The sequence below is a fragment of the Chamaea fasciata genome, unplaced genomic scaffold, assembly GCF_029207755.1.
Source record: "Chamaea fasciata isolate MVZ Bird 193981 ecotype frontalis unplaced genomic scaffold, bChaFas1.0.hap1 SCAF_4, whole genome shotgun sequence".
Lineage (NCBI taxonomy): Eukaryota > Metazoa > Chordata > Aves > Passeriformes > Sylviidae > Chamaea > Chamaea fasciata.
In genome coordinates this window covers 30,552,483-30,579,259 of record NW_027094089.1, presented here as the reverse complement: position 1 = coordinate 30,579,259, position 26,777 = coordinate 30,552,483, and the positions used below count along the sequence as shown (strand labels likewise).

Sequence of the window (26,777 nt, the reverse complement as noted above, 5' to 3'; positions counted from 1 at the left end):
CAGATGATATCTGAAAAAAGTTACCTGGAAAGTACTGAAGCAAATAAAAGGCTGCTAATATAAAAAGATTTAATCCCAGTGAAAAATTCAGCAAACCTTTGCTGCACCCCAAGCAGAAACAAAAGAGATATCATGGAAGACAGTGAATGAAAAGAAATTCCACCAAGCAAAATCTAGGGAAACGACTGCAGAATATGAAAAACAACCCAAATTTTATTGTAAACATTTTAATACTATGGTAGTTCAGAAATACAAGCTTACTGATCAGGATAAATTTAACCAGAAAATAGCCTACAAAGGACCTGCTCTTGCTCCAGGAGACATTAACAGCATTTTACAGCAGACTTCAAGGAAAACCAAATTGAGCCTTTGAATTGTTACTGCATTTTTATAGAGGTATGTATCTCAAAAAAACCCAACATATGACAACAAATGTTCATCTCCACTCTGTAATTTTTAGGTGTTTCCCTATGGAGGGTCTCTCAGAATTGGAGTAGTCTTTATTATGTACATTTTTAATAATTAAAAAAAATCTTCCTCTGGAATTAATAACAACCCACATAAAGTAAAACAATATTGCTCAAGAAACAGTTTATTGTTTAGGCCTTGAAGAAAGGTAGAGTTAAACAATTATGAATGTCCTGCAAAATTGTGAGACCTACTAACTTTAGAAAAATGTAGCCACTCTCAGTCATCAATTCTTGCCGAAAACGTACAAAAGAGGCCAATATTAGACTGGATTTTTACTCTTCTTTGTTGCCCTTTTTCAAATAAAACTGAGGTAACATGCTATTAAAAATGATGTAACTTTTTTCTTATATAACTAGTTAGCATTTATATTACATTTCTTATGTCTCAACATATTTTTGAATAGGTACTGAAGGACACTGCTTAATCAGACAGCCTGGTTAAAAAATTTAAATAACATTATTACTGGAATTTTAGACTATGTCACTTAAAGTAATTTTTCAGGACACTTTTTTTATTTTAGTTTTTTTGAGATCAAAAGGCAGAAGCAATTTTGTCTTAACAGGTGAATTGGTCCCCTCTTTTTCTGACATATGAGCAATAATTTCATAAGTTTAGAGAGGTAAAAATTGCAGTCAGAATGCCAGTGCTGGCATATATGAGAGAATTGTTTAAAGATATGGATAATATTTTAGCATACACACCCACACATGTGCATGTAGCCAAACAGGAGCCTATGACTTACACTCCCTCGCTTTTAAAAGATTTCCACCAAATGTTATATTACAGCCTTAAAGCTTTTAAAACATTATGCTTAATGTCACTAATAATAGCACCAGTCACTTTTAGGCAGAGACAAAGTAACTAAGTGGATTATTATTATTATTATTATTATTATTATTATTATTATTATTATTATTATTATTATTATTATTATTACAAAAATGCATTTTTGTCAAAACCATGACTGTGGTGATGGTGAATTTCAGTTCTCACACCTCTTTAAATTTGCATATATTAACAACTATGACCAAGATTATTTAGTCTAATCGGTGTAGTTATCTTTGTAGTTTTTAATTCTACTCATATGTCCTTGAAAAAATTGTTTTATGCAGTCTGTAAGAAAACTAAGTATTAGTAGTTGATTTACTGCTGGTTTTCAGAATAAATGAAAGTTGCTGGTCCCAATCTCTTCATAGCCTGTAAGAGGCTGACCATGCTGGAGCTGCTCCAGTAAAGGAATATAAGCTCATGCTTAATAAAACTCTGATTTCATTCCACCACACTTGGCAGATGGCACCTTCCACAACACATTTCTCCTTGTTCTCTACAAGAACAGGGGAGTACACCACCTACTGAAAAACCACAGGTCTCCCACACAAATTCTGATACTAGAGGGACAATATACCTACACTCACATGCTTTTCTAGATGAAAGTACAGTGTACTTTGAAGAGTCGTGCCACTAGAAATAAAAACTTCCTTGTACCTTCCTGAAAAGTAAAGCCCTAAACTATCTTGTGCCATTCCTCAGCACCTGATTTCCACATTCGTTTCTAGTATCTTTTACTATAATTTAATAGGTGTTCTTTCACTTTCACTTGAAAATACTGCATAACGCAGCAAGTCTGGAATGATTGTTGAACTGGCTGCAGTTTGTACTGTAATTCATCAGTTTATATATAGAATAAAGTGCTTTAGAATTGTTTCACAAGAAAGGTGCAAATAAGTACTGTGCCCTCTTATGAACTTTCCCATGCGACATAAAGTCCTGGAGAGCCCAGACATTTAAAAGTATCCTCAATTATTACCGCAATTTAATTATGATACTCATTTCTTAAACTGGTGAATGCTTCTGTCTCCAGTATTTATTTGGGTCAGTGTCTCGCAGCATCATAGCTGGCAGGCCTGCTGCTTGCCCTCCATTAGCTGTCTTGCTGGATCCAAACACACTCATCTGAATGGGTAAAAAAGGTACGGTGCTACACTGGGAATCTGCACAAAAATGGTCGTCTAATTGTGCAGAACTTGTTCTTGTTAGCTCATTCCTTTTGATTGCTATTTGCTGAAAAGATGAACTGGCAGCACACTGCAGTATAATTTTTCTTTTTGGTTAATAGTCTCAAAATATCCACAGCAGAATGCTGACAGGTCTATCAGTTGTCAAAATTTTCCAGGATTTAAATCATGCCACTGAAATAGCTCTGATGAGTATCCATGTAATGCATGGTACAGCATCGCTCCCGCTCCCAAAAGATCTGAGTAAAAATGGGAAGCATCTTTATTGCTTTTATGTATGAAGAATTGAAGCACCAATGAGTGAGCAAATTGTATCAACACAGAGTCAAACCTCTAAATGACTATATAGATGACATTCTTTTGTAGTACTCAGACCTCCCCAAAAAACTGGGAGTCCTTCTACAGAGTAATCATTTTATGAAGTAGGGGTCCATTCTTTTCCCATCAAAATCTCCCAAAGGCAAAACTCCCACTGAATGAAGTATGATGTGGATTTTACATTAAATTTGTAACCAAACTCAAGTACTTTGTCACATACAGCAGAAGTATCAAACAGCTTCGCAGCATGCTTGATACAGTCTATTCCAATTCTAAATCATAAAAATGCAGTATCAAACATTTTGCCTTTTTCAATATTTTTCTATTCACAATTTTTTGGTTTACATGACTGTCATTTTCCTTAGTTGTTATTTCTACAGCCTAAAGAGGGAAAAAGAAATAACAGAGGAAACAGAAAATAAAAAATCCTATTATCCAGTTGACTGAGTAAATGTAAATGATCACCATGTCCATATCAAACCGCCATCCACGGCTATCATCCTCGAAGTCCATATAGTCCATCCTGTGAGCAGCGTGTGGGAAATGCCTCCTCGTCACAGTATTTGAGCGCCTTCGAAAACCTGCTGAAGAACAGACTATGAGACAAAAGTCCTCTTAAAAGGAACCAGATTGACTAGCAAAAAAAAAACAAAAAAAAGTTAACACTCCTTCCTCCAGTTATCAAAAAGACAAACAGAAGTAGGAAATCTCACACCTCACTGCTAAGTTTCATCACTTTGTCGGACAAAAAATGTGGAATTGATTTTGTAAGATTTAAAAAGTAACACTGTGTTCCATGTCTAGAAAATATATTTGTTTGTTTGGATTTGGAATTCTCTACTGTAATAAACTAATGCTATCTGCTTATGTTATCCAGATCTTTGAACACCTCACTTTTGGTGTCTTCTTTCACTGAGTTTGACTCAGTGATTTAGAAGTGAAAGGCTCCATGCTATAATCAATCACTTCAGTAATTAGCTAAGCTGCGCTCCCTAAGTCTACTCATCTGAATTCTTCAGTAATACATATCCATATTTGTACATACATAGTTCAACAGCTGAAACACATTTAAATTCCTATTTCTAGAATCTGAGATTTTTTCAAAACTGTCTTCTAAATAAATTGTACTTGCTTCAATATGATGTTCATTATGTCTAATTTAATGCATGCTGTTTGTATGCTGATAACACCTTAAAATATATAGGCAGATGCAAACAAGTCAAGTGGAAGTAAAAATCCTGTGACTCCAAGATGGCCTGAGTGTGGGGTCCTGCCAAAATGTCTGTCCCTCCTCACTGTTCCCTAAACTTCTCCATGTAGCAAAAGAGATACTATAGAGGCATAGCTCTCCCCTATGTCAAGACAGGAGGTTAGAGAAGACACTGTGTAGCTGTGTCAGAGAGTAGGCTGTGGCACAAAAAAGAGCCTGGGAGCTGTGGTACAAAGGCAGAAAATCTGTCCCATTCTGATACAGGACAGTTGTACCCTGGATTTTTTCTCTGCTTTTATGGAATGAGCAATTTTTATGATGCATACTCTATTCTTTAATAAATTCTGACAAGAAAAATACCTTCAGATGTCTTTATCTCCAGCTAGAGCAGAAATAAACCACATTTCTTAGCCATCTGCAGATAAAAGCTGAGAGCTGTAGAGTTCCTCAAAAACTGAACAGCAACATGGAGTAAGGGTTTGAATTATGAAACAGAACGTCTGAATGAGCATCAAACGCCTTCTAATGTTCTACTTCTTTAAAGAAATCCTATTATACATGATTTCAGTCCACAAATAACACAGTCCCCAAATAATTTATGCATGGGCACGTATTTGTGAAAAAATGTATTTTATTTAACTTTTTTGCACACGCCTGTGTTGCTGTACTCTGAACAAGAACTTCTATTCAAATCACATGAATATGCATGCACAGTGCCAGCAGAGTCTGGCAGACTGTTAGTGGGAACCTGTTACTAGATAACAAAAACAATGTTGTGTGCAAATCACACTTCTATATGCACCAAAGCATGCAAACCAAAAAGGATTTTTGCTGCAGCATCAGTAGGCACATCTGTTGCACTTTGCAATCTTCTGTTGAAGTACTAGCGAAACACAAAATGAAACACAAAAAGAAATTAAAATATTCTCCCTATTTTATAAATTGACCTAGTTTTTTTAAAAAAATGAAAATAGAAGGTATCAGATAGAAAATTTTACTCTAAAAATGTCCCCAAATGAGTAATATGCAAGCTACAACAACCATTTACATTGTAAGTGCTCATGTAAAATAAAATTATATATGAACAAGTGTTCTGAGGTTATCAGATATACCAAGGTACATAATTTTGGCATAGTCTCTTCTTTCTGCAGCAGATAAGAGAGAGCTATTGAAAGACTGTTGAAAAAAATGCAAGTACAGACTGAGGCCTTCCCATATGTGCCCTTGCAGCACCTGGCAGCTTAGTGCACTAGATCTTTGGAAGCTGTTTTCAGAACAATGTGTTAAAACAGCATTACATGTGTCTCTGCATGCTCTTGGAGCAGATCTCACACTGATTCCATTTACTGCACTTTGTGTCCCTTGGTGGAGTAGTTTTGGAGTAAATAGTTTTCCTTTCAGGTAAAACTAGAAACAGAAGATGAGCTCTAAGATCTCAGAAGTGTTCCAGTAATATGCTTCAACCACTAATGGGCATTTAGCCCTTGGGATTGCAACTTGCCTCACATGCAAATATGGACATCTGACCACACAGCATCAATTTTTGTGCTCTGTTATGGCTGATATAATTGCTAATGCAGGAATGCCTCTGAGAGACAGTGAATAATCCTTTCTTAAACATCTTTATGCCATTCATAATTTTACAGACCTCTTGTATCTGTCTTCCCTAATATGCTTTCCAAACAAAATAACTTCTGAATTTCCTTTGTATGGAAAAAGCTTTTATACTTCTGACTATCCTTTCCACATTATACTTCACCCTGCTTTATCTTTCTGAGATGATGTAATCTAAAACTATATGCAAAATTAGTGTTGTGGGATCACTACAAATCTAGACAATGACAAAATTTTTTTGATTTTTTTATGATTTCAATAATTCCTGCTTAACATTTTACTGTGGCTGTGCATGAAATGTTCTCAGAAATCTAATCTCAGTATTATCTAAATGCCTTTTTTAAAATGGCAATAGCTAAATTACAGCACATCACAGTGAATAATATGCATTATGGAGATGCATAATGCCTCTGTGTGCACCTGCTCCACCACCTGACTGCCCTCATAGTGATGAAAGTGTTTTCCTTACTTGCAGTCTGAACTCTCCATATCCCTTAATGTTCATCCTCTTGCCATGCATCACTGTGAACTGCTGGTATATCCCCTTGGTGGTCTCCTTATAGGTATGATAAGGTTGACTGGAGATCCTACCCAAAGCCAGTTCCCTCAGCCTCTCCTTCCAGGTCAGGCTCTCCAGGCCTCTGAGGATCCCAGCTAAGCCTGGGTCACTCTGCTAAACCTACTTCAGTCTACTTCTGTCCTCCCTGTACAGGGGAGGAAGGCAAAACTGTGGAATTTAGATGTGCTGTGTTGAACAGTAGGGGATAAAAGCTTCATCTACAGGTTTTCATACATCATACTCCTGTTCAGAAAGCGCAGGATGCTGCTGGCCTTCCTCACTGCCAGGGCACACTTCCAGCTGACACACAGCTTGCCCTCCAACAGGATGCCCAGGCTCTTTCCAGAGATCTGTTCTCAGGCTTTCAGGGTCCAGCCTGTCTCATTGCCAGGGCTCTTCCTTCCCAGGTGCAGGTCTCAGCATTTGTCGTTGTTGAATTCCAGAGCCCTTCCAGGACATTTCTACAGCTTGTCTAGGTATCTCTGAATGGTAGCCCCATCCTGAGTCTATCAATCTGTCCTAACTTTGCTGTTCTCTGCAGGCCTGATGAAAATGTATTCTGTTGACTCCTCTAGGTCACTGATCAAAGGAACTGTTATCTGTCAAGTTCACATTTACTACCACCAGTTAAGTGAATACTTTAATATCACTATAAATTTTACCAGCTATATATGTATCACTTTCTCAAATTGCATATGAAGGTTCTGAACTACATAGACCACTGTGGCATTCTGACAAGGTCTCAATTTGGCTTGCTACACACTCTTTTACACTGTGTTTTCCATCTCCTATTTGTGCCTGTTAACTCTTTTTAGGTGCCTGGCAAAAGGGTCTTTGTTTGATGAAGTAGGTGCATTAGTCCAGCTTCTTGTTCTCTCTAAATAGCAGCCACATCACTGAGTCTACCAATTTGTTGTCACATGCAGAGTTGATGACAGCATGGAGGAAAAAGAACATTCCAAGTATTCTATAATTTTTCAAGTATATAGGTGTTTTTATGCTGCTTTCATGTTTTCATAAATGAGGCATCATCCCAAACTTCTCGCATAAATGCCAGCTTTCTCCCATATGCACATCAAGAGGTATTATATTCTGGTTATGCTAATATAATAGCTAAATTGCAAGATTTGCTAGTCAAGATGAGCTGTGAGATTTGTATTTCACAGAAAGGAAAGTCATATATTGCCAGAGAGGTTAATGAGAGAATAACACTTATCCTGTGTGAATGACTGCATGTATGTCCCATTGACTTCTCATCTCGTGCCTCAAGCTCTAACTCAGTCTCAAGCTCTCCACTGAAACTCAAGTTCCCTAAGTATTCAGTTCCTTCCCCAAACCAAGGCCATTTAATGCAACCACCATCCTTCTCAGATCCAGAGATCCACTTCTGCATGAAAAGCCAGAACCTCACCCTCGTCTTGCTTCAGTTTTTCAGCTCCACTCACCTGTTGTCTCGGAAGTCTTTTTTTTAGACACAGACATACCAAATTACAATCTCTTCTTTCTCCAGGATGCACACCAGAACCTTCAGCTTTCCTGTTAAAACTCCTACTGTCACCTTCCAAAGCCTTTTCCACAGCAAAATCATATTTCCAAAACTGCCTGAATATCCTGTTCTTACCTACCTCTCACTTTCTTTCTTCTCTCTTTGCATATTTCTCTGCTCTTGCTCTTCTGATTTCACCTGTGGGCTCTCAGAGGCTGCCAGCATCTTACATCCATGACTAAATTTACTTGATATCCTAAACATCTCTCCTTTTCCATCCCCAAAATCCAAGTCCTACTTTCTGATTGCTGTTGGGCCTTAGAAAAGCTAGATGTAAAAGGTACTTACGGTGTAAACATGTACCTTCCTCAAATTATTTTTACATTTACTATGTTGTCTGTATTATCAGTTATAGACTTTTGCTAGACTTTTGGTTTAATGTTGAATTCTATGACAGTCTCAGAGAGGTAAATCGTGTTTAAGCAGTAATTTATGCATGCTTAAAATGTGATTTATTGAACTCATTGAGCATATGATATAGATGCCCTCTGCACATGAACAAATCAATTGAATGCAAGCAATTTAGTGAGGAACACACAGTAACTACTTTTTAAAGGTGTCAAAGAACCCTGCTTAAAAGAGTCTAGATCAGCAACTGGTTAATGTGAAAATCTGAAAAAGCCATGTCCTAAAGCCTTTCATATGGGACACAAGACTTGATTCCATAAGGGACACTCCATAAGGCAGAGTTGGGAAGCAATGTTACAGCTAGATGTCTGTTTTGTGACTTTCATAAGGCATTTAACATGAAAAGAAGAACAACATGCTACAGACAAAACTACACAGAAATCCCAAAATGTGGAAGTGTCACTGATGCACATTTCATTTTTCAAAACAAAAAGCTTGTAAAAACTTCAGTCCTACAGATCCATGCACCAGACAAACAATGCTTCTTGCTGTCTAGCATGAGCAAAACTATTGGCATTTTTATCTAAGAATAGTCTTCCCTCTCTTAAAACTTTATAAATCCTACTTTTATAGGGATCTGGGAAGAGAATATACCAAAATTAACCAGAAATGTACAAAATGGAAAGGATAAAAAACCCCAACCAAAACAATTAATAGAAGTTTCTGTAACAATGAAAGTTCTTAAAAATATTTATTTCATACTGCTCTAACTTCCCGCATTATTTTCAATATTATAATTACAATTTTTTGGTAGCTAATCTCAGAGTTTTTCTACAGAAGTATGTAAACAAATAAACCCAGAATTTAAGGTATTAATTACAAATCAATACCTAAAAGCCATACTTGAATTTGGCATTTCTTTGGATCATTTATGGTCAATTCCTTAAATTAACAGCTCTCAGGCCTTTAGGACAGCGTGGAGGCAACTTGTCATTTGAAGTTCTTCCTCTGTGAAATACTGTAAATTGCATTCCATCACAACTACATTTTCACTTGACAAAGAGATTTGACAGTTTTACTCTGAATTGGAAATAAATATAAGATCTTTTTCCATTCATATACAGATTTCAGGGAAAATTATTTGTAAGTGAAGTTTTTTGTATATTCCTTCTATTTGTTTGAATTCTAAGAAAAAATACAGCACTTCTTTACAAGTTAACAATGATGATCAGGATAATAAGCAAATAAAGAAATAAAAAGTCTGAAGGCATTTACCTCTTGCTATTTTATAGCTAAATAATTCAGCTTTTACCAATAAAAATACGAACCCATGAAGTTAGCTTGTATATCATGACAAATAAGCAAATTGTTGGAAAAGAAAATGAGGAAGTTCAAAAATTAATGCCAAAGTCCATAAAGCCATATTAAATGCATTCATACACATTTTACATTGATTATTCTGCATAACTAAAAATCTCACTCATTTATTAAATAAGAAATATATTTACCAATTTTATGAGAATTATTCAATAACTACTACATCCAGTCTGTCTCACAAATTCAAAGAAAAAAATAAAACAACTCATAATTTCTGTCTTGGGCTGCTTATTTTCCTGAAAATAAAGGAATCAAGAAATGAGAGGACTATGGGAGGGCATAATGGCCTTAGAAGACAAGCTCAGTCTATGATTATTATCACAGAAAACATAATCATCTGTGATTATTCTAGAATTATCAATACTCACAAATAGAAGCCACTTGGCTAGCTTAACTGCTGGGATACATACTAAATCGGGGGTAATTAATCCACATGCCGCAGTGTAAAAGTCACTTTGTCTTTGGAAGACTTGAAGGAATTTTGGAAGATAGTCAGAAAGCAGATTTTTTTTTTTTTTAAGTAACCAGGTGAATTACCTGTTACCTGTTTGCTTCTTCTTTCGTCCCCTAAACCATAATAGAAAAAGTACCAAGCAGCCAGGATATTATGTAACATCTGAGGACTGATATCAATGAATGAAGCTGCATGGTCTCATGCATACCATAGATATCTAAATGCATAGATTGCAGACATTCTAGACCATAAAATGTCTTCCTTCGATTATAAAGGTAAGACTTGTACATGTGTATTTATGAAACAGGAATCACAGTCTAGTAATTTTCATTCATTAGCCTTTAAGAAAAAGTTGCGATCACTTTTGTTGATTTGTTTTGTAACCACATTTCCTTGTACATAAATTGTATCTTAACAGTGAATTTAACCTGTGGAAACCTGTCTTTGCAATGACAATGCGGACAATGAAAACCAGGGAACTTCAAACAGCAACTTGAGGTATTTAACTTTCTGTGATAAGTGCATCAACAATCTATAAGAAAAAATAATTTTAAAATGTAGTCAGAATGTTTTAAATCAATGAGTTTGCATCTTATTTTTAATCTACTTTCTGTGTCTCTTCCACTCTCTCTTCATCTAATCTCTTACTCATCATCAACATCATTCATCTCTCTCCTACTGTTCCTAGATTCTACCACTTAACATTTCTGTATATCACATTGTATTTGTCATCCTCCCAGATGACCAAATACTGGATTTCTTGCTAAGTTATCATCACAAAAGCCTTCACCAGTTTGTGTCATATTGCTGTAATGGCATTGGCTCCCTCTAGTTTCATTCTTACCTCCCTAAGTACTCACAACCCTTTAGGCTCTGTTTGTACAGACTGCTACCTCACAATATACAGAGAGGCAAACACTATTTATATTTATAGGTGTACATATTATACAATATGACTGAATAAGTATAAAATAGCATTTTAAAAATATGACATATTGTGTCTTTACAGTGAATGCTTCTTGGCATGCTGCTTACTTTTATTTAGATTCTTAACTTTGTGACCTGCATGATTGCTGTATTTTGTCAAAGCATAATATTTAATACTAATGATGATTTAACAAAAACTTTGCAGAGTTTTGTAACTACTGTTAGAACCCTTTCAGGGCTTAAGGCTTTAATGTTTTAAGCCAATGTTAGTGATTACAGTAGATACTAGTAATGCAAAAACTTTCTTAAAAATAAATTAATTAATTGGCCCCACTTCTCTTAAGACAGGGACAGCGTGACAGTGACAGCAGAGATCAGAGGGAATACACATAATAGGCATGTCTCACCACACCCCGCTGTAAGACAAGATTTTGTGCATTTACACAAAACATTTAGTTTATTTGCAAATCTGGCAACATGACTCCCTTAATTTCTCTGGAGAAACTGGTGAATGACCTATCTTGGAGCCATGCCACTAGCCTTTAAAAAAAGGCATGTTCAGCTTTAGCTAATGTCAATGCTCAAAATTCCTATTTCCCATCTGAGTAAACAAAAGGAATATTCCTCCAGATAATGAAAAGTCCAAACTACAAGACTGTTGTCTTTAGAAAGCTGGCACAGTTTTTCTGAACTGAAAGTTTTCTGATGCTGACAGTACTTAAACAGTTTTTAGGAAGTTAGCCAAGATTTCATGGAAAGAAAAAGCCTTCATAGATGTTCAACTGAAAATTAAAAATAAATTTTCACAAAGCAGGGTAATTAAAAAGTTAACAAGAAAGAAGCTATTTGGAATAAAAAGAAAATGCCTATGAACTGTTAAAAATTCCTTCCTTTAATCCTTGGTTAGATGTGTAATGGTTGTTATCGCTGATTTTTTCTGATGCCATTTCAAACATTTAACTTTATCTACTCAGTGAATATACTCACCAAAGCTCCTGAATTTACTCCGCCGTTTGCACATCCCTGGCTTCTTTGAGAAGGTATGCCAAGTCTGACTCTGAACTGTTGAGCTATTCATGAACTAATTAAAATATGGTCACCTTTTCTTGCTTATTATTCTCACACATCACCTTGAGCATTTTCATGGTTCCTCTTTTGTCCTTCATCAAATTAAAATGTCAGCTTTTGTTTTCTCTTTAAAGGGTCTCCCCAACTCTGTATTGCCTAAAAAACGTTGCCTTTCAAAAATTAAGCTGTGCAAGCATCATATCCTTCCAGAAATCTTGCCTGGTTTCTGTCCAATAAATGCTCCAGGATCAAAGTGAACCTGTGTTTATGTCCAAATTTGGAATGGGCACAGAACTATCTGTCCCGGGTACAGGTGTATGAAGTAGTAATCACAGGCATTTTTGGCAGGAGAACCACTGTATACGGTTGTCCTGCTTTCTTCTCTATCAACTCATGGACAGTGATGAAGCCAACTGATACATCTACCATTTATTATCAATCAAAAATTAATATTTTTTGTAGCAAACAGGGTTTCTGTGAGATACCAGATCAATGGACTGAACACAAGGCAAACTTAACTTCTAAGTTAACATATATTTACACCAGCAGAGCTGAAACTCTTTAGTAGCTACATGAATACAAACTGCTCTCCTGCTCTCCATGAATACCTTCTGCCTCTACTAGCAGTGCTTTTCAGTGCTGGGGAAGGATGCACCACATAGAATTTACTAAACATAGTAGTTAACAGCTATAGCTAACAGTTAACAGCTAATTAAGGATATAATATAACTATTTTTTCCCTATCCCCTGTTCTTCTTGGCATAGTTGGCAAGGATTATTCCCCACTTCCAATAAAACACATAAAAATTACTTAGTAATTCGTGTAATTGGTGTTGAAAAAAGGCATCTTTGCTTCCACTTGTTCACAGAGACCAATCCGAACCTGAACTAATCACAGCAGAATTAATACAAAACATAAATATTACTTTTTGCTCTGATACTTTATGGTCTGAACAAATTCTGCAATGAAAGACTACCACTTCAAAAAATGAGTAAATCAAAGTTTGCCTAATGTAGTTAAACTAAGATTATGTATTGTTTTCAATTGTCTCTAGAGAGCAAATAGTAAATATTTATGTGATCTTATTTAATAAATAAATAAAACAAATCCCTTTTTATGATGGCTTAAATAAGATTGTAATGGAAGACACTAATCAAACTGTAGAATATCTTATAAAACAAGCACACTGAGTAGTCTAAAGGTCTTCCTACCCTATCATTCTTCCTCTGACAAGTGAAACTATGAGGAATTGGTTGGGATTGAAAAAAAGTAAGAACAAGACAAGCATATCGCAAAACTTTTTTCCTCTCAGTCCCAGGGACTTGCATTTCCAGGATCTCTGCAGACAAACGTGGTATCTTTGAGTTTAACAGGAACAAGTTCAAATAACATCATTATTTGAACCCATGGTTTGGGGTTATGATAATTTATTTAATGTCTTTTAGTTCTTTTGCAGAGTTCTAGTTCCTTTATTATGAGACAGTGAATAACAGCAGCACATACACTTCTGTCACGCCTTTTGTGATCCTAATTACTGCAATCATCCCCCCTCTTCTAGTAACCTCTTTCTTTGTGTGAAGCATTCTAGTCTACTCACAGATTCCTCATCAGGAAACAATTTAAACCTGACTTTGTCTTTTATCTTTCTGTACCTTTCCCGCTAACTACCTTGTTTTGCAATGAAAGAAAAACAATGTAAATATTGCTGAAGAACACTAGGTACCAAGACAGTCTCCTGCCACTGCTTACACTTGGTTTTAATTTTTATTATCCCAAATATTTCAGTACTGTAAGCAAAAGTTACATCTTCGTATCTTGTAAAATATATGCTGGATAATACAAACTGTAATATAGACCCATATGGGACCCATATGATATCTCTTGAGTGAGAAAAATTAATCATATATTTCTATTCTTTGGTGTCTTTTAACTGGCTATTGATGCTTCAAAGGACTTTCCCCCTTTCCCTGAACACAGCTATATTTTATCAAGCATCTTTAGAAAAGGACCTTCTTAAAAGCTTTTAGGAATTTTAAGCTGCAGGGTCAAAACTGCAATACCTCTAACTCCCCTACAAGTTCATTTGGGTGTCTCTGGTACAGCTGTGGGACCACGGCTTCATAAGAGGTCCATGTTGTTCTTAGCTTGTCTCACTGACCGGTGTGAACACTTGCTTGCCTAAGCAGAACTAAAGATGCCAATCTAACATCCATTCCTGGATATGTCAAATAGAGAAAGTCTACCAGATGTTTTTTGGCCATGGCCATTCTATCACAGTCTTCAGTGTTGCATAATTACAGCTATCAATATTCCTGGTACACCAGTCTTACAATATCATGGTTAAGTGGAAACAAGCAATCCTGATGACACACACAAATTAGATAGAATTTGATTCCCTTCAGTGCATTGATGAACCAATAGAGACAAATCAGCAACCACAATTTCTGAGCAGTAAATTACTCCCTTACACAGCCTAATGCTGGAGGCAGTCTTTAGGAGTGGAAAAGGTTACAGAACATCCTTTTCAATGAGAATGTGGCTCTGAAGGAGTTCCTAAAGAACAGCCTCTGGAAAACAGCTTAAAAGATAAACAAGGCTATTGATACACAATGTTTTGTACTAAAACCATTGGCAAAATAACAGCACCCTGAAGTTGAAGACATCTCTGTGCCGATGACCTTTTTATTTTAAACTTCCCCTTCCATTTTCTTTTCCTTTCAGATTGACTTCTACTTGGCAAGGTGTAGAAGGAGAGGCATGAAGGTTCGTTAGAACACAGCTGCTCCATGGGACCTAGGGGGGACTCTGGAATCAGTCTTGCATTTGGTACCAGCAGGAGCTGAAAAAACTTGTGTGGAAGGAAAATGGGTGCAAGAGTTACGGTCCAAATGCTGACAAATCAGCAAAATGACGAAGTTTCCATCAATGGAGCTGACCTAAGACACTCAACCAGCAGGCTTGGATTCTGTCTTTTCTCTATTAGTGCACTATAAGCCTAAGAGATACTCTGAGACAACTCTTTCAAGTGAAATGTGTCTTTTTTAGGCAGAAAATTCACTTTCTGTGAAGACTGCAGATTGCAAATGCATTTTGTGAGAAATAGATGTGTGCAAATTAACTTCTTGTGATTTCACAAGCTCTACTAAAGAATCTTATGAGGAGAGGCTGAGGGAGCTGAGCCTGTTTAGTCCAGAGAGGAGAAGACTGAGAGGGAAGCTCAATAACACATATAAATTTCCCGAAGATGGGTGCCAAGAGGATGATGCCAGACTATTCAGTGGTGCCCAGAGAGTGGGAAAGGAGCAATAGCCATAAACCAAAACACAAAAAGTTCCACCTCAGCATAAGGAAGAACCTTATGTTGAGGGTGGCAGAGCACTGGAACAGGCTTCCCAGAGAGGTTGTAGAGCCTCCCTCTTCAAAGATACTCAAAACTCACCTGGATGAGTTCCTGTGCCACCTGCTCGGGGTGACCCTGATAGGATGGAATAGTAGAACTTGAGAAAAATAATCCAAAATAAGGATTATTCTGGGAGCCTTGTACTCTTTATGGCTAAAAGTAAATGCTGAACCTTCTATTTTCAGTAACACCTGTCTTGTTTTCTTCTCAGTACATCACAGTATCTGAACTTGAAAACCTGTATCACTTATTTTTGGTACTTTTTAACAAGGAAGTATGAACTTGAAACCTGTAAATTTTCTGGTTTTAACATCCTATCTTTGTTGCCTATCAAAATAAAATTGAAATCACAATAACAAGAATCTTGAATCAAGAAAGTAAATTTTAGTATTGTACCCCTGTTTTAAAAACAGATAAATAAAGAAATGTACCGACAGGTACTATTAAAAGCTTTCTCTAAAGGAAATTGTTCACCATTTTCTCTAGAGAATGATTACATGAAAGGACATGGCAGATATGACCTACTGAGGTGGTGATAATTTCCAGCAGGTTTTAGTAGGCTTGGAAAACACTCTATTGTGCAATCCTTGACTGATGCAGAAGGCAATCTTTCTATTAAGGCAATCTTTCTATTAAGTACCTAAAGAGACCAGATCAGGAAAGAACCTTCACAGGTTTCATAGTATCCAACACAGGGGGAATGTTTTCTAGATTAAACACTTGAAAAGATAGAAAGAAATATTCGATTTTTAACTGGACTTTTAATTTAATTGCCATATTTTAAATAAAAACATCAGCAACAGTAACAGTTAGAGGGGATTCCTATTAACCTAGGAATAATTATGATTTTAGATAGTCACCAAGGGCTGTAACAGAGGTTTCATAGTCCCCTTTTCCTGTTCTGAACACCTACCCCTACTTACTTGAGCCATCTCTACAACCTTACTCTATATGTAGGCAGTCAGTATCCATCTGCAACGCTACCATCACTATCCTGACCTCTTTATCCTCTATCTATTCAACGTATTTCTATCTCAGATTTATGCAAAAGCTTTTGAAATAACACTCTTTTAGGCCCAGTGTATTAAATGTCTCAGTCATTTTGAATTTCTGCACTTGATTATACCAAAATCACTGTTAATTTAAGTATTATATTTGCAATTTAAATTATCCTAATCACTTATTTTAGCCCACATTTCTGTATCAAATTATTTTTGGAGACTTAATCATGGTTGGTGAGCTTTCTGTGTCTGTACAGTGCTTCCAGAATGCAATTCCACTTCCATACAAAGGCCACACTTAAGTTATTCAACTATGAATATACGATAATAGGATCCAATTTTCTATTTAACTCTTCTGTTAAAACTACACTATTTATCTGTTTTAAAATCTATTTAAGGAAACCATTAATTGAGATATTATTTCTATTGTGCTATAATTTTTTAAAGTTGCCAGTACTCAAAATAATAACTAATATAATATCTTTGCTTATCTCATATGAAACAGAGGTATTTTAGAGAAATATTTGAAATTATCTTGTTACCTTTTCCATGTATTCAAAATCTGAATGGGAAAAGAAGAATTGCTTTCCTTCTTGAATAGCATTTCCATTTTATCATTAACATATCCTTGACCAAACACAGGATACCATATAGAGAGCAATATGATAAGTGATGTTTATGAAACAAATGAGAATTCTGTTGATTATTTTATCGGAAAAAATACAGTGCAATACAAGGGCAAACTAATCTGGAGAAATTTTCATCAGCTTAAAGCCCAAAAGTGTTGCAGTGCTGAAGTTTCTTTCTTCTGGTATAAGAGCTGAAAAGCTACAGTTGGTTGTACTATCAAAGATAATTCTACATTCCTTATGGAAAATCCCATAAGAAAGAAGACTCGCATGTAGATGACCAAATATATTTGGCTTAGTGAATCAGTTCAGGAAAAAAAGCAAGGAAAAAGAGCAAGTGCTTGATTTTATCTAACAGCCCTGCAATGTTCAGAAAGTCTAAATTAGTTAACCTGATAAATTTGGTATATAATGTAAACTTCCTAAAAGCCATCTTTCTCTCCCCATATCCCAATCTAGTTCTGAGCTCTGATTTTATCTGGCATCTGTAAGGAGTGATTTAGTGGTTTACTATTTTTATGTCTGTGTTATTAAAATGCAGAAGAGGTTTTGTCACAATGAAAGCTGGAATCATACAAAAAGAGCTTCTAGATTCTCAGTGAATCTGGATCTGCTGGATATGAAGGTGAAAGAACATATGTATTTCTGACTTGGCTACTGAATTTATTATTTGACAGTGGAGTGTTGTATTGCAGTATTTGACAGTGCATTCCTATATAGAGGTGGTTATTTTCACATTCAAATTTGCAAGATTTCATTGCTTTCTAAGCACTGTTATCATATCCCTTTTCACTCCAGTCACTCTACTTATGTACCTACCCTATTCCTCTTCCCATTCTTTATCTTTGACTTCTGAAATTCTGACGTCCTGTTAGGCTATTAGGTTCTTAATTAAAAGAAAATGAATTTAAGCACCCCCTTTATCCCTTCAGATCACAGTGGCATCAGGGTTTGCATTTGCAATGGAATTCAATATGGTGTCACAAGACTTTTGCTGCCACCATTTTCAGTATTTTATACCTGTAAAGTTCCTAGCAGCCTCCTGAGCCAGAGAACACAAGTAATTATAAAAACCAAATATGAAACTTCAGGTGATGCTGAGCACAATTTAGATATAAGTCCAAATAAACAGTCCAGGAAGAAAATACTATATATTTGCATTTTGAAAGCACACAAACCTGCAGTAGTTTTTTATTGAAATAGAAAGTCAGAAGAGAGACATGGCAGCTACCTTTTTATTTAGGAACACAAAGACAAAGTTTCAGACAGCTTTGTGGTTTGTGTGTCTTCATAAGTAGGTCTAACCATGTTCCCACTTAATGTGGGGCATTTAGGCTACCCTTTGGAGACACATAATTCCAGCACTCAAAATTACCTTTTTAAAACAATATGGTAAATTTTCAGGTGGTGCAATACTGAAACTGTATGACCTCTCCAGATCTTCCTTTTATTTCAAATTATTTATGCTTTGACAGTGCTTAACATTGGGAAATATATTTATGAAAGGCATAATCCATATAACACTACAAAACATAAAGGAACTATGTCACATACATAATATACATTAAAATAAACCAATCAGCCTAGCATTAATATCCATACAACATTAACTCCTGTTAGAGAAAATAAATAGTCATCTTAGTTTGTCCTGCCAACAGTTTCTTCTCTGACTAATACCAAAGATAATTTACCAGTCCTCAAACTTCTCAAGTCTGCTATTTTTGACAGCCAGGAACATTTCTTGATATTTTCAGTATCAAATTGTGACCTTACATGACATGATTTTATAAGAGGAGTACCAGAATTTACCAAATTTCACCTTTACAAAGGTCAGGGTAGACTTATAAAAGGAATATAAAAATGGAAGTTCTGTTTTATTTTTTCCACATACTTTAGAAGCAATCTGTTCCTACAAACAGGAAACATATATCCGCTAGCAAGACTCAGCACTATGAAAAGTATATACAAGTAACTACGTAGGCAAACGTACATGAGACCTAGTGAAGAAAGGCCATTAGAGTGAAAACAGGAAAATACGGGTAAACAGTGAATCCTGCATTTGGGTGGTCTAACTTAAATGTTGTTCAGTTAATAAGCAGTTAATCATGAAAATGTTTAAGTGTTAAAGTAGCAACAAGAGGACAAAGCTTTCCTCATACAATAAAGAGAAAACGAAACTACAACATGCAAATCAATTACTCTATTTCATATGTATAATGTATGGAATAATATATATTATTCAAAACTTTTTATTTGACTTTTTTCATAAAAGACTGATTCTGAATTTATTTAGCGGTCTTATTTACCTCACTCAGAACCAGTAACATTTTTCCTAGAGTAATTTTCTTTATTCTACTATGCAGACAGAATTTTTTCTTAGGAGGATGCTACATACAATTATCCTGATAATGTGCACAGAATTAAAGATTCAAAAGTAAATGAAAAGGTACATACAAAATTGTCTTTTTACAGTTAGCAGTTTATCTTTAGGTTCAGAGCACTGTGCATGAATCACCTACGAGAATTAAACTCATCTCTACTTTAAGAATCATCAGTCTGTTTGCCAATGGCATGTAATAATCAGAGTCTTATTTTCAAATACTACACTTGAGATTGAAGGGCATTTAGGCAAAAATTTAAAAATCTTACCTTCAAAAACCCTGAATGCTTTCTTGCAGCTCGGTAGAGGCCATTTAGCAGAATTGGATTTTTGAAAATTTTCCTTTAGATTCAAATATTCCATAGGGAAAAAAGATCTGGTAGAGTTATTCAGATCTACAATAATTAGGGGAAAGAATACATGCATCAATGCTCTAAATAAAATGATAATTTGCATAAATTTATACAAAATAAAAATGCCATATCTACTATGTAATCCTTCTTCTGATTATAACATCTAATTTTTTAAAAAAATCATATTTACCCAAGCATTTCCATATATAATAAGAGCAGGTCATAAACATTCTGTTTCTTTGGAAAAAAAATTAGAAAAGATGATGTCAGGTTCTGGCAAAATGATGTATTTAAAAAATCAACTATTTAACTTACAAAACTATGATGACCTCTATGAATAAAAATTATATCCATAAAAATGACTGTGGTATTAATCTCAGTTCATAATGATTTTTGTTTAATATCACCACTCAGTGAAAGTCAGTAATGCAAAGGAAGGAGAAGAGCCTGAAATTTTTCTGAGATTTTAAAAAATACTTTGGATTAACAGGAACTAAGAAAACATTTGTAGGATGATTCATGACACATCGGAGGAGTTGGCATTATGTACTAATCTCAGGAAATCAACATCTTCTCAGGCTATAATTTGGGGAAATACCTACATGATTGCAACTCAAACTGCCAGACTAATCTATCCATAGCAATGCAATGAAAAACAATTTAAAAACAACAATATTTTCCTACCATAGAATTGATCTGCTGATAATAAACGGGGTTGCAAAGCTAGTAGTTAACAGGAAAAACTTCTATGCCCTGCCCATCAAACCCCTGCACAATTTGTGTCTCCAGACAAATACTAACAGTAATTGGTACCATAATTCTTTCTGTACTTTCAAAGTAAGAAAAGACATTCACAGGTTTTTTTGAGAAGTCTTGTGTTTTATTACTTCATGTGGTTGAATGTAATGGAACATACTTTTCTAATAATAAATATTTTATGAAAGGATAAAATCTTTTTTCTATGGCAAATTTAAGAAAGATAAGCTTTTTTGTGAGCAGGCTCCAAAAAGAAGAAAAAAATTCCTTTGCTTCCAGTAGCTTTTCCTGTGTAAGAGGATGACATTAGCAGATTTGAAGTAAAAACCCCATGCCGGTCTGATTCTAAAAATTACCCTTTATTTCACCATGTCACAATGCAGGTGGAATGAGGCGACACAATACATGAAGAGCACAGAATCTTCAAACCATCTATCTTGTGTGAAAATAGAGCTACTGCACATATTAACTGCTGTCACTGAAGGAAGAAAGGTCTTTTTCTCTCCTAAATGTAAAATGAACAAACTGTATATTTTTCACTAGTGTTTTTTTAAATTTTTATGAAAGAGCTTTATATGCTACTGAACATATTTGGATTAGGTACTATTCAGATTCAGGCTTCTGACGAGATTCTGCTTGCCTCTCACAGCATAGACAGAGAACATTTTAATTTCCTGCTACAGACTGTAGAAAAGATTCTTTCAGTTCAGACAGTTCTTTCAATTTTATTCAAATTTAAACACTGAAACCTCTGGTGAGGTATCTAATTCCTATTTTTCAGAAAAGGTAGTGGTGACAAGTCTTACTGGCTTCTAGAAGGCTACTTGGCCAGACTTTCAATGAAAGATCCCCTCAGGATCAGGCTGGCCAGATCACCTGTCCTTCTGTATGTACATGATCCTGCCACGTGTCTGGACCTCCCTTGCACAAGCACTACCCTCAATCTGCATTTCTCCAAAGTGGTGGATTAATGGCACATGCGTGTCAGACCTGGCCCTTCTTGCAAAAAACATAAATGAAACTTTATATTAATGAAGTGTAGAAGATCACTCTTTCCCAGCAAGTGAAGCACTTAAAAGATAACTTAGATAACTTGGTAACTTATCAAGTTACTTGGTGGAACCAGCTCAAGCACTGTTTTCTTAGGTGTATCCTGGGCACTCTATCATCTGAACAGATGTGAGTTTATCCTGATGGGAGAAGGACTTCTAAGAAAGCCTTTAAGAAAGGTGGGAATGCATCATAAACATCATCAAAGCAACCTGTATGAAGTGGAACTCATACTGAATGGATCCTGTAAAAAAGGCTCAGTTGATAAAGGCAACTGGCCAGAGGAATTACCCTCCTGAGTCAAGTATGGCTTTGTAGCTCTCAGTTAAACAGTTTGTCCTCCATAACTGATGGGTAATTGACCTCTTAGCTTTTTTTCTTTTACACCTGCATCCTTCTGTTGCAGTTATGTTCAGTCTGCAAAACTGTGCAAGCTAAAAAGTGAACTTCTAATAGATTCTTAATTGTTTTTCTTTTTGACATATCTTTCTAAAATAAATGCACATATACAAATGGAAAGCTGCAGAAAGTATCCAAAATAAATTAGTGAGGGAAGTATGACACCCCAGTTGCAGCATTAGAGAAGTATCTAAAGACTACCAGTAACTTTCCTTTGCAGCCTGCACAAACCTATAGAAGCAGTGACTTTAGCATAACTTTCAAAAGGCTTAATAGCTCTTCTGAGTGAAATTAAAGAAAAAATTACCATGCTTTACATTGCTCTGGCCCCATCCATCTTAATGTGCTGATTTTACTAATTTCTCTAAGGATATGATATCATCATCAATATCCCTTAGTTCATTTAAAAGTTGTTCAGTATGTTATGCACTGGAAAATTTCAAAATATTTTTCTTAGTATATATAATTAAACAAAGCTAAATTAGTGTACCTATTTTTAAATACATTGCTAAGTCAAGCACATATTGCTAAATACTGAAAGGCAATATACATTTGTATAGTTGCAGATTTCTCTCATATGAAGTTGATAATACAGAACATATTATATACTGTTACGGCCCACTATTTATAGTAGACTCTATTTATATATCTATGACACCACATTTCCTCCTTAGTCACATAAATCCTTTTCCTCAAAAAAGCTACATACCTATTGAATATTTTAACAGATAAAGCAGTAAGGTTGAATGGGATGTCTTGAGAACAGTTAGTCCAACCTGCTCAAGCAGGGTCAGCTGCACAGGTGCCCAGAACCATGTCCAACTGTGTTCTGATGCGTATTCCACAGCCTCTCTGACCAGCCTGTTTGACACCCTCACATGAAAAAAAGTGCTTTCCTATGTTCAGAGGAGATCTCATGTTTCAATTTGTGCCGAATGCCTCTTGTGCTGGCAGTGTGCACCACTCAGAAGAATCTGGCTCCTTCTTCATTCCCTCCCCCCAGGCATTTTTACACATCATACTTAAAGGTTACAAATAATCCAGGTAATTTTTCAGTTAGACGACTGTAACATGCTAGAAAGTTTTGCAAATACATTTTAGGAAGCATCTTTATTCTCCTTTTGTGCTCTACCAGTAGTAGTTTCCTGCAGCAAATCTGCAAAATTGCTTTTTTAAAATTTAAATAGCCCTAGAAAAACCTAAGTCTCTATCAGTGAAACACACTTCATCTGTACATCAGATTGAATGGAGCATCAAAAATTAGGGAAATGAAATGAGAACAGCTTGAAATCTCTATACACCAGACAGGCAGGGGGTTGAGAGTGCTCAGGCTGCAGCTTTCCATCCATTTTCTCTGCTGCAGTGCAGTTAGTGCAGGGATAGCTAGTCTCTATCCCTAGACACCAGTAGCTGCTCAGTGAATCATCTTGGGGCAATAGGTTCATCTGAAAAATGCCTCCTTCTCAGAAATGAGTTCTTATGTACTCCAGACAGTTCCTCAAACTGACCTGACATCAAATCATACAAAGTTATGCCTGTATGAAGGCAGAGTCTGTGCACAACCAGAAACAGAAGGTGAGGAGCTCTGCTGATCAATGTGAAATCATACTTCAGTCTGCATTCCTAACCTGTCATCATCACAGCACTCACAACAGTTTAAAGAGGATCTCAGCAAGATCTCTGTAGCATCTAAAATGAAAAAGCTCCTGCACGGCTGAGTCATTTCCATTACTTTGTGATCAGTCTATGCACAGTTTTAAGTGCTGTAAATGACCTAGCTCCAGATACCATAGTGCAGTTTTATCAATGGTACTTGAATCTGCCGTATAAGCTTTGGACATAAAAGACTGACTCATGCTGTTCCAGGTATTCCATATGCAGGACTACATACCCTCTTCTATTTCTATACCCAATCTGACACCAAACATCCCCTAATCACAATATTTTCCTCCTGTAAGGAACACTAGAGGTGAGGGTATAAGAGGCCAGGATGGGAGAACTTAAGACTATCAAGGGTTTTGCCAGCCTTTATTTTCACCTGTGTCCAAATTTAATGTCATAAATGAAAGGAGAATTTTTTTTGGTGTGCCTTTAAGTGAGCAATTTTAAAAATACTTTTCCAGTAGGATAGTTTGAGAAATGTTTATGATGTTTGGAGCTTGTTATTATTCAGGAAGAAGAACCAAAAAAAACCTACCAGAATTCTACCAGAAAAGAAAAATATCAGAATCTCACTTCTAAAATAAAAAGTTTATAAGTACATGTCCCAAATAGCTTCTTGACATTGAACAGAACCTGCATGGAATGTTCTTAGGAGAAGGTAAACAGAAAGAAAATCTCACAGCGGACTAACATTACCAAAATTTGCCCCAAATGCATACAGGAAGGAAAAGTACAAACATTTTCCTATGTGTAAAAACTTTCATTTTTATACCTGTTTGGAAAAAGACTCTGGCAATTGTAGTGCGACACAGTGGACATGGAGTGCTGGCTGGATTGTCTTTGGCAAGCATCCTTAAGCAAGGTTCACAAAAGATATGGTGGCATGGATAGCACATGTAAGGATTGAAATAAACATCCAGACACACAGCACAGAGATAGCTTTCTTTATCTCCTCTGAGTTCATGCTCATCATCTCTGTGCAGGTTTTCATTTGCAGGCTGCAAGAAGAAAAAGAGAACATATTTTCACATTCAGCTCATAACTGTTTTTGATAAACTACTTGTCTGGAAGGTCATTTTCAGTAATGCTTATGAAGATAGTACACACAGGTGATATTCTTAAAATTTAATGCAGGTTTTAACAAGATGATGAAACATAAAACAGGAATGTCAGAAAATGTCCACTGTGGGAAAGATGAAAAATCATAAGACAGTAAAAGAAGGAAGTAATAAAACCAAAAAGACAGAGTAAAATTGTATTATGATCAGATTTCTTCTTTTAAAATGAATTTTAACAATTTATAGGTATCTGCATTACAAAAATTGATGAAACATGGTGTGGCTTGAATACGACCTTAAAGATCATCTAGTTCCTACCCTCCTGTCCTTGTTCTAGTCTACCTCATGTTATTGCAGGACACCTTTCACTAGACCAAGCTGATCAGAGCTCCATCCAACCTAGCCTTGAACATTTCCAATAATGGCACATCCACAACTTCTCTGGGCAACCTGTTCCAGTGCCTCACTGCCCTCACAGTAAATAATTTTTACCTAATATCAAATCTAAACTCACCCTATTGCAGTCTGAAGTCATTCTCCCTTCTTCTATCGCTATTCAGTGATTCCTTGTAAATAGTCTCTCTCCATCTTTCTTGTAGGCTCCCTTTAAGTACTGAAAGCCCTCAATTACATCACCCTTAAGCCTTCTCTTTTCCAACCAAATACTCAACAAACAAACAAACCAAATACTCAGACTTTCCTCATAAGAGAGGTGTTCCATACCTCTGATTATTTTTCTGGCCCTTGTCTGAACCTGCTCCAGCAGGTCCATGTCCCTCCTGTGCTGGGACCCCAGAGCTGATGCAGCACTGCAGGTGGGGTCTCAGAGCAGAGCAGAGCAGAGCAGAGCAGAGCAGAGCAGAGCAGAGCAGAGCAGAGCAGAGGGGCAGAATCCCCTCCCTGGCCCTGCTGCCCACACTGCTCTGGATGCAGCCCAGGACACGTTTGGCTCTCTGGGCTGTCAGTGCCCATGGCTGGGTCATGTCCAGCCCCTCACCCTCCAGCACCCCCAGGTCCTTCTCTCAGGGCTGCTCTTGATCTCTTCATGCCTCAGCCTGTACTAATACCAGGGCTTGCTCCAACCAGGTGTAGCACATTTCTCTTGGTCTTATTAAACCCTCATGAGATTACTGTACACCTGCTTTTTGAGCTTGTCCATGCTCCTCTGGATGGTACCCCATCCTTCAGGTGTGAAAATACCATTACTTTGCCAAGAAAGGCAAAACAAAATAAAAATCTCTAAAAATAAAATGTGGATTGTTCTGCCTTTGAAAAGTAATTTGTGAAGGGTATGTTCCAGCAAGAACAAGTTCAAAGCAAGCCACAACTTTATTACTACAAAGCACAATGTGAACCTTAGACTAGGTGGTCTAGGAACTCCTACCATCTTTGGTAACACCTTGCTTTTGTCCGCACATGTGCCTCAAATTTGCCTGCACTGCTGTATTTGCATGAAGACAGTTGGACTTCCCAAATGGTGCTCATCCCATAAACATAACAACTTGCGTGTATTGCCATGTTTCTGGTTTGCTCTTGTAGGACGACTAAACCTATCCAAGCAACCTGAAGATCAGGTATTAATGGCGCCCTGGGTTTTTGGCTGTCATGGTTTAGGAATGGTACTTCACAATTTAGTGCTCCCACTGAGACTCTCCAAACCATGGGCCACTCGTTTGCCCTCCCCTCTGTGGAAGGTTAGAGGAGAACTGGAGTCACAAAAGGTAAAGATCACAGGTTGGGATAAGAACAATTTAGTGGGAATGGCAGTGAGATAAGAAAATGAACAGTAACAGCAACAATAGTAAAGGCAGAGAGTATAAGAAAAAACGCCGTTATTGCTCACTGTGGAAGCCCCTGACAACAGATAAATACCCCACTGCTCCCTCTGGCTCAGAATCAGTGCCATCTGACTGGCCCCTCCAGCTTGGAATTAATGTTATCCAACTGCTCCCTCCAGCTCACAACCCACACCATGCTTCCTGAACTGGAAGGAAGCCCTTCTCTTTGGAAGAGACTTCCTTCCCCTGACCCCAGCAATAACATGAGCTAGAATAGAATAGAATAGAATAGAATAGAATAGAATAGAATAGAATAGAATAGAATAGAATAGAATAGAATAGAACAATCCTCCTAGATCTTAGCCATGCCCCCTCCTGGCTACTGCAAAAGGTAACCCTATCC

General features: G+C 36.5%; 1 protein-coding gene across 1 annotated transcript in view; it reads right to left on the bottom strand.

Moving 5' to 3' along the window:
- Positions 1-211: 211 nt before the first annotated feature.
- The window catches only part of RNF180 (ring finger protein 180), a 68,323-nt gene continuing 41,757 nt past the window's right edge, over positions 212-26,777 (bottom strand). The window contains exons 4-6 of the mRNA XM_066182372.1: positions 24,311-24,536; positions 19,588-19,713; positions 212-3,385 (exon numbers count right to left, since the gene is read on the bottom strand). Coding sequence (XP_066038469.1) covers positions 3,186-3,385; positions 19,588-19,713; positions 24,311-24,536 — 552 coding nt within the window. The 3' untranslated portion in view covers positions 212-3,185. The remainder of the gene's footprint in view (positions 3,386-19,587; positions 19,714-24,310; positions 24,537-26,777) is intronic.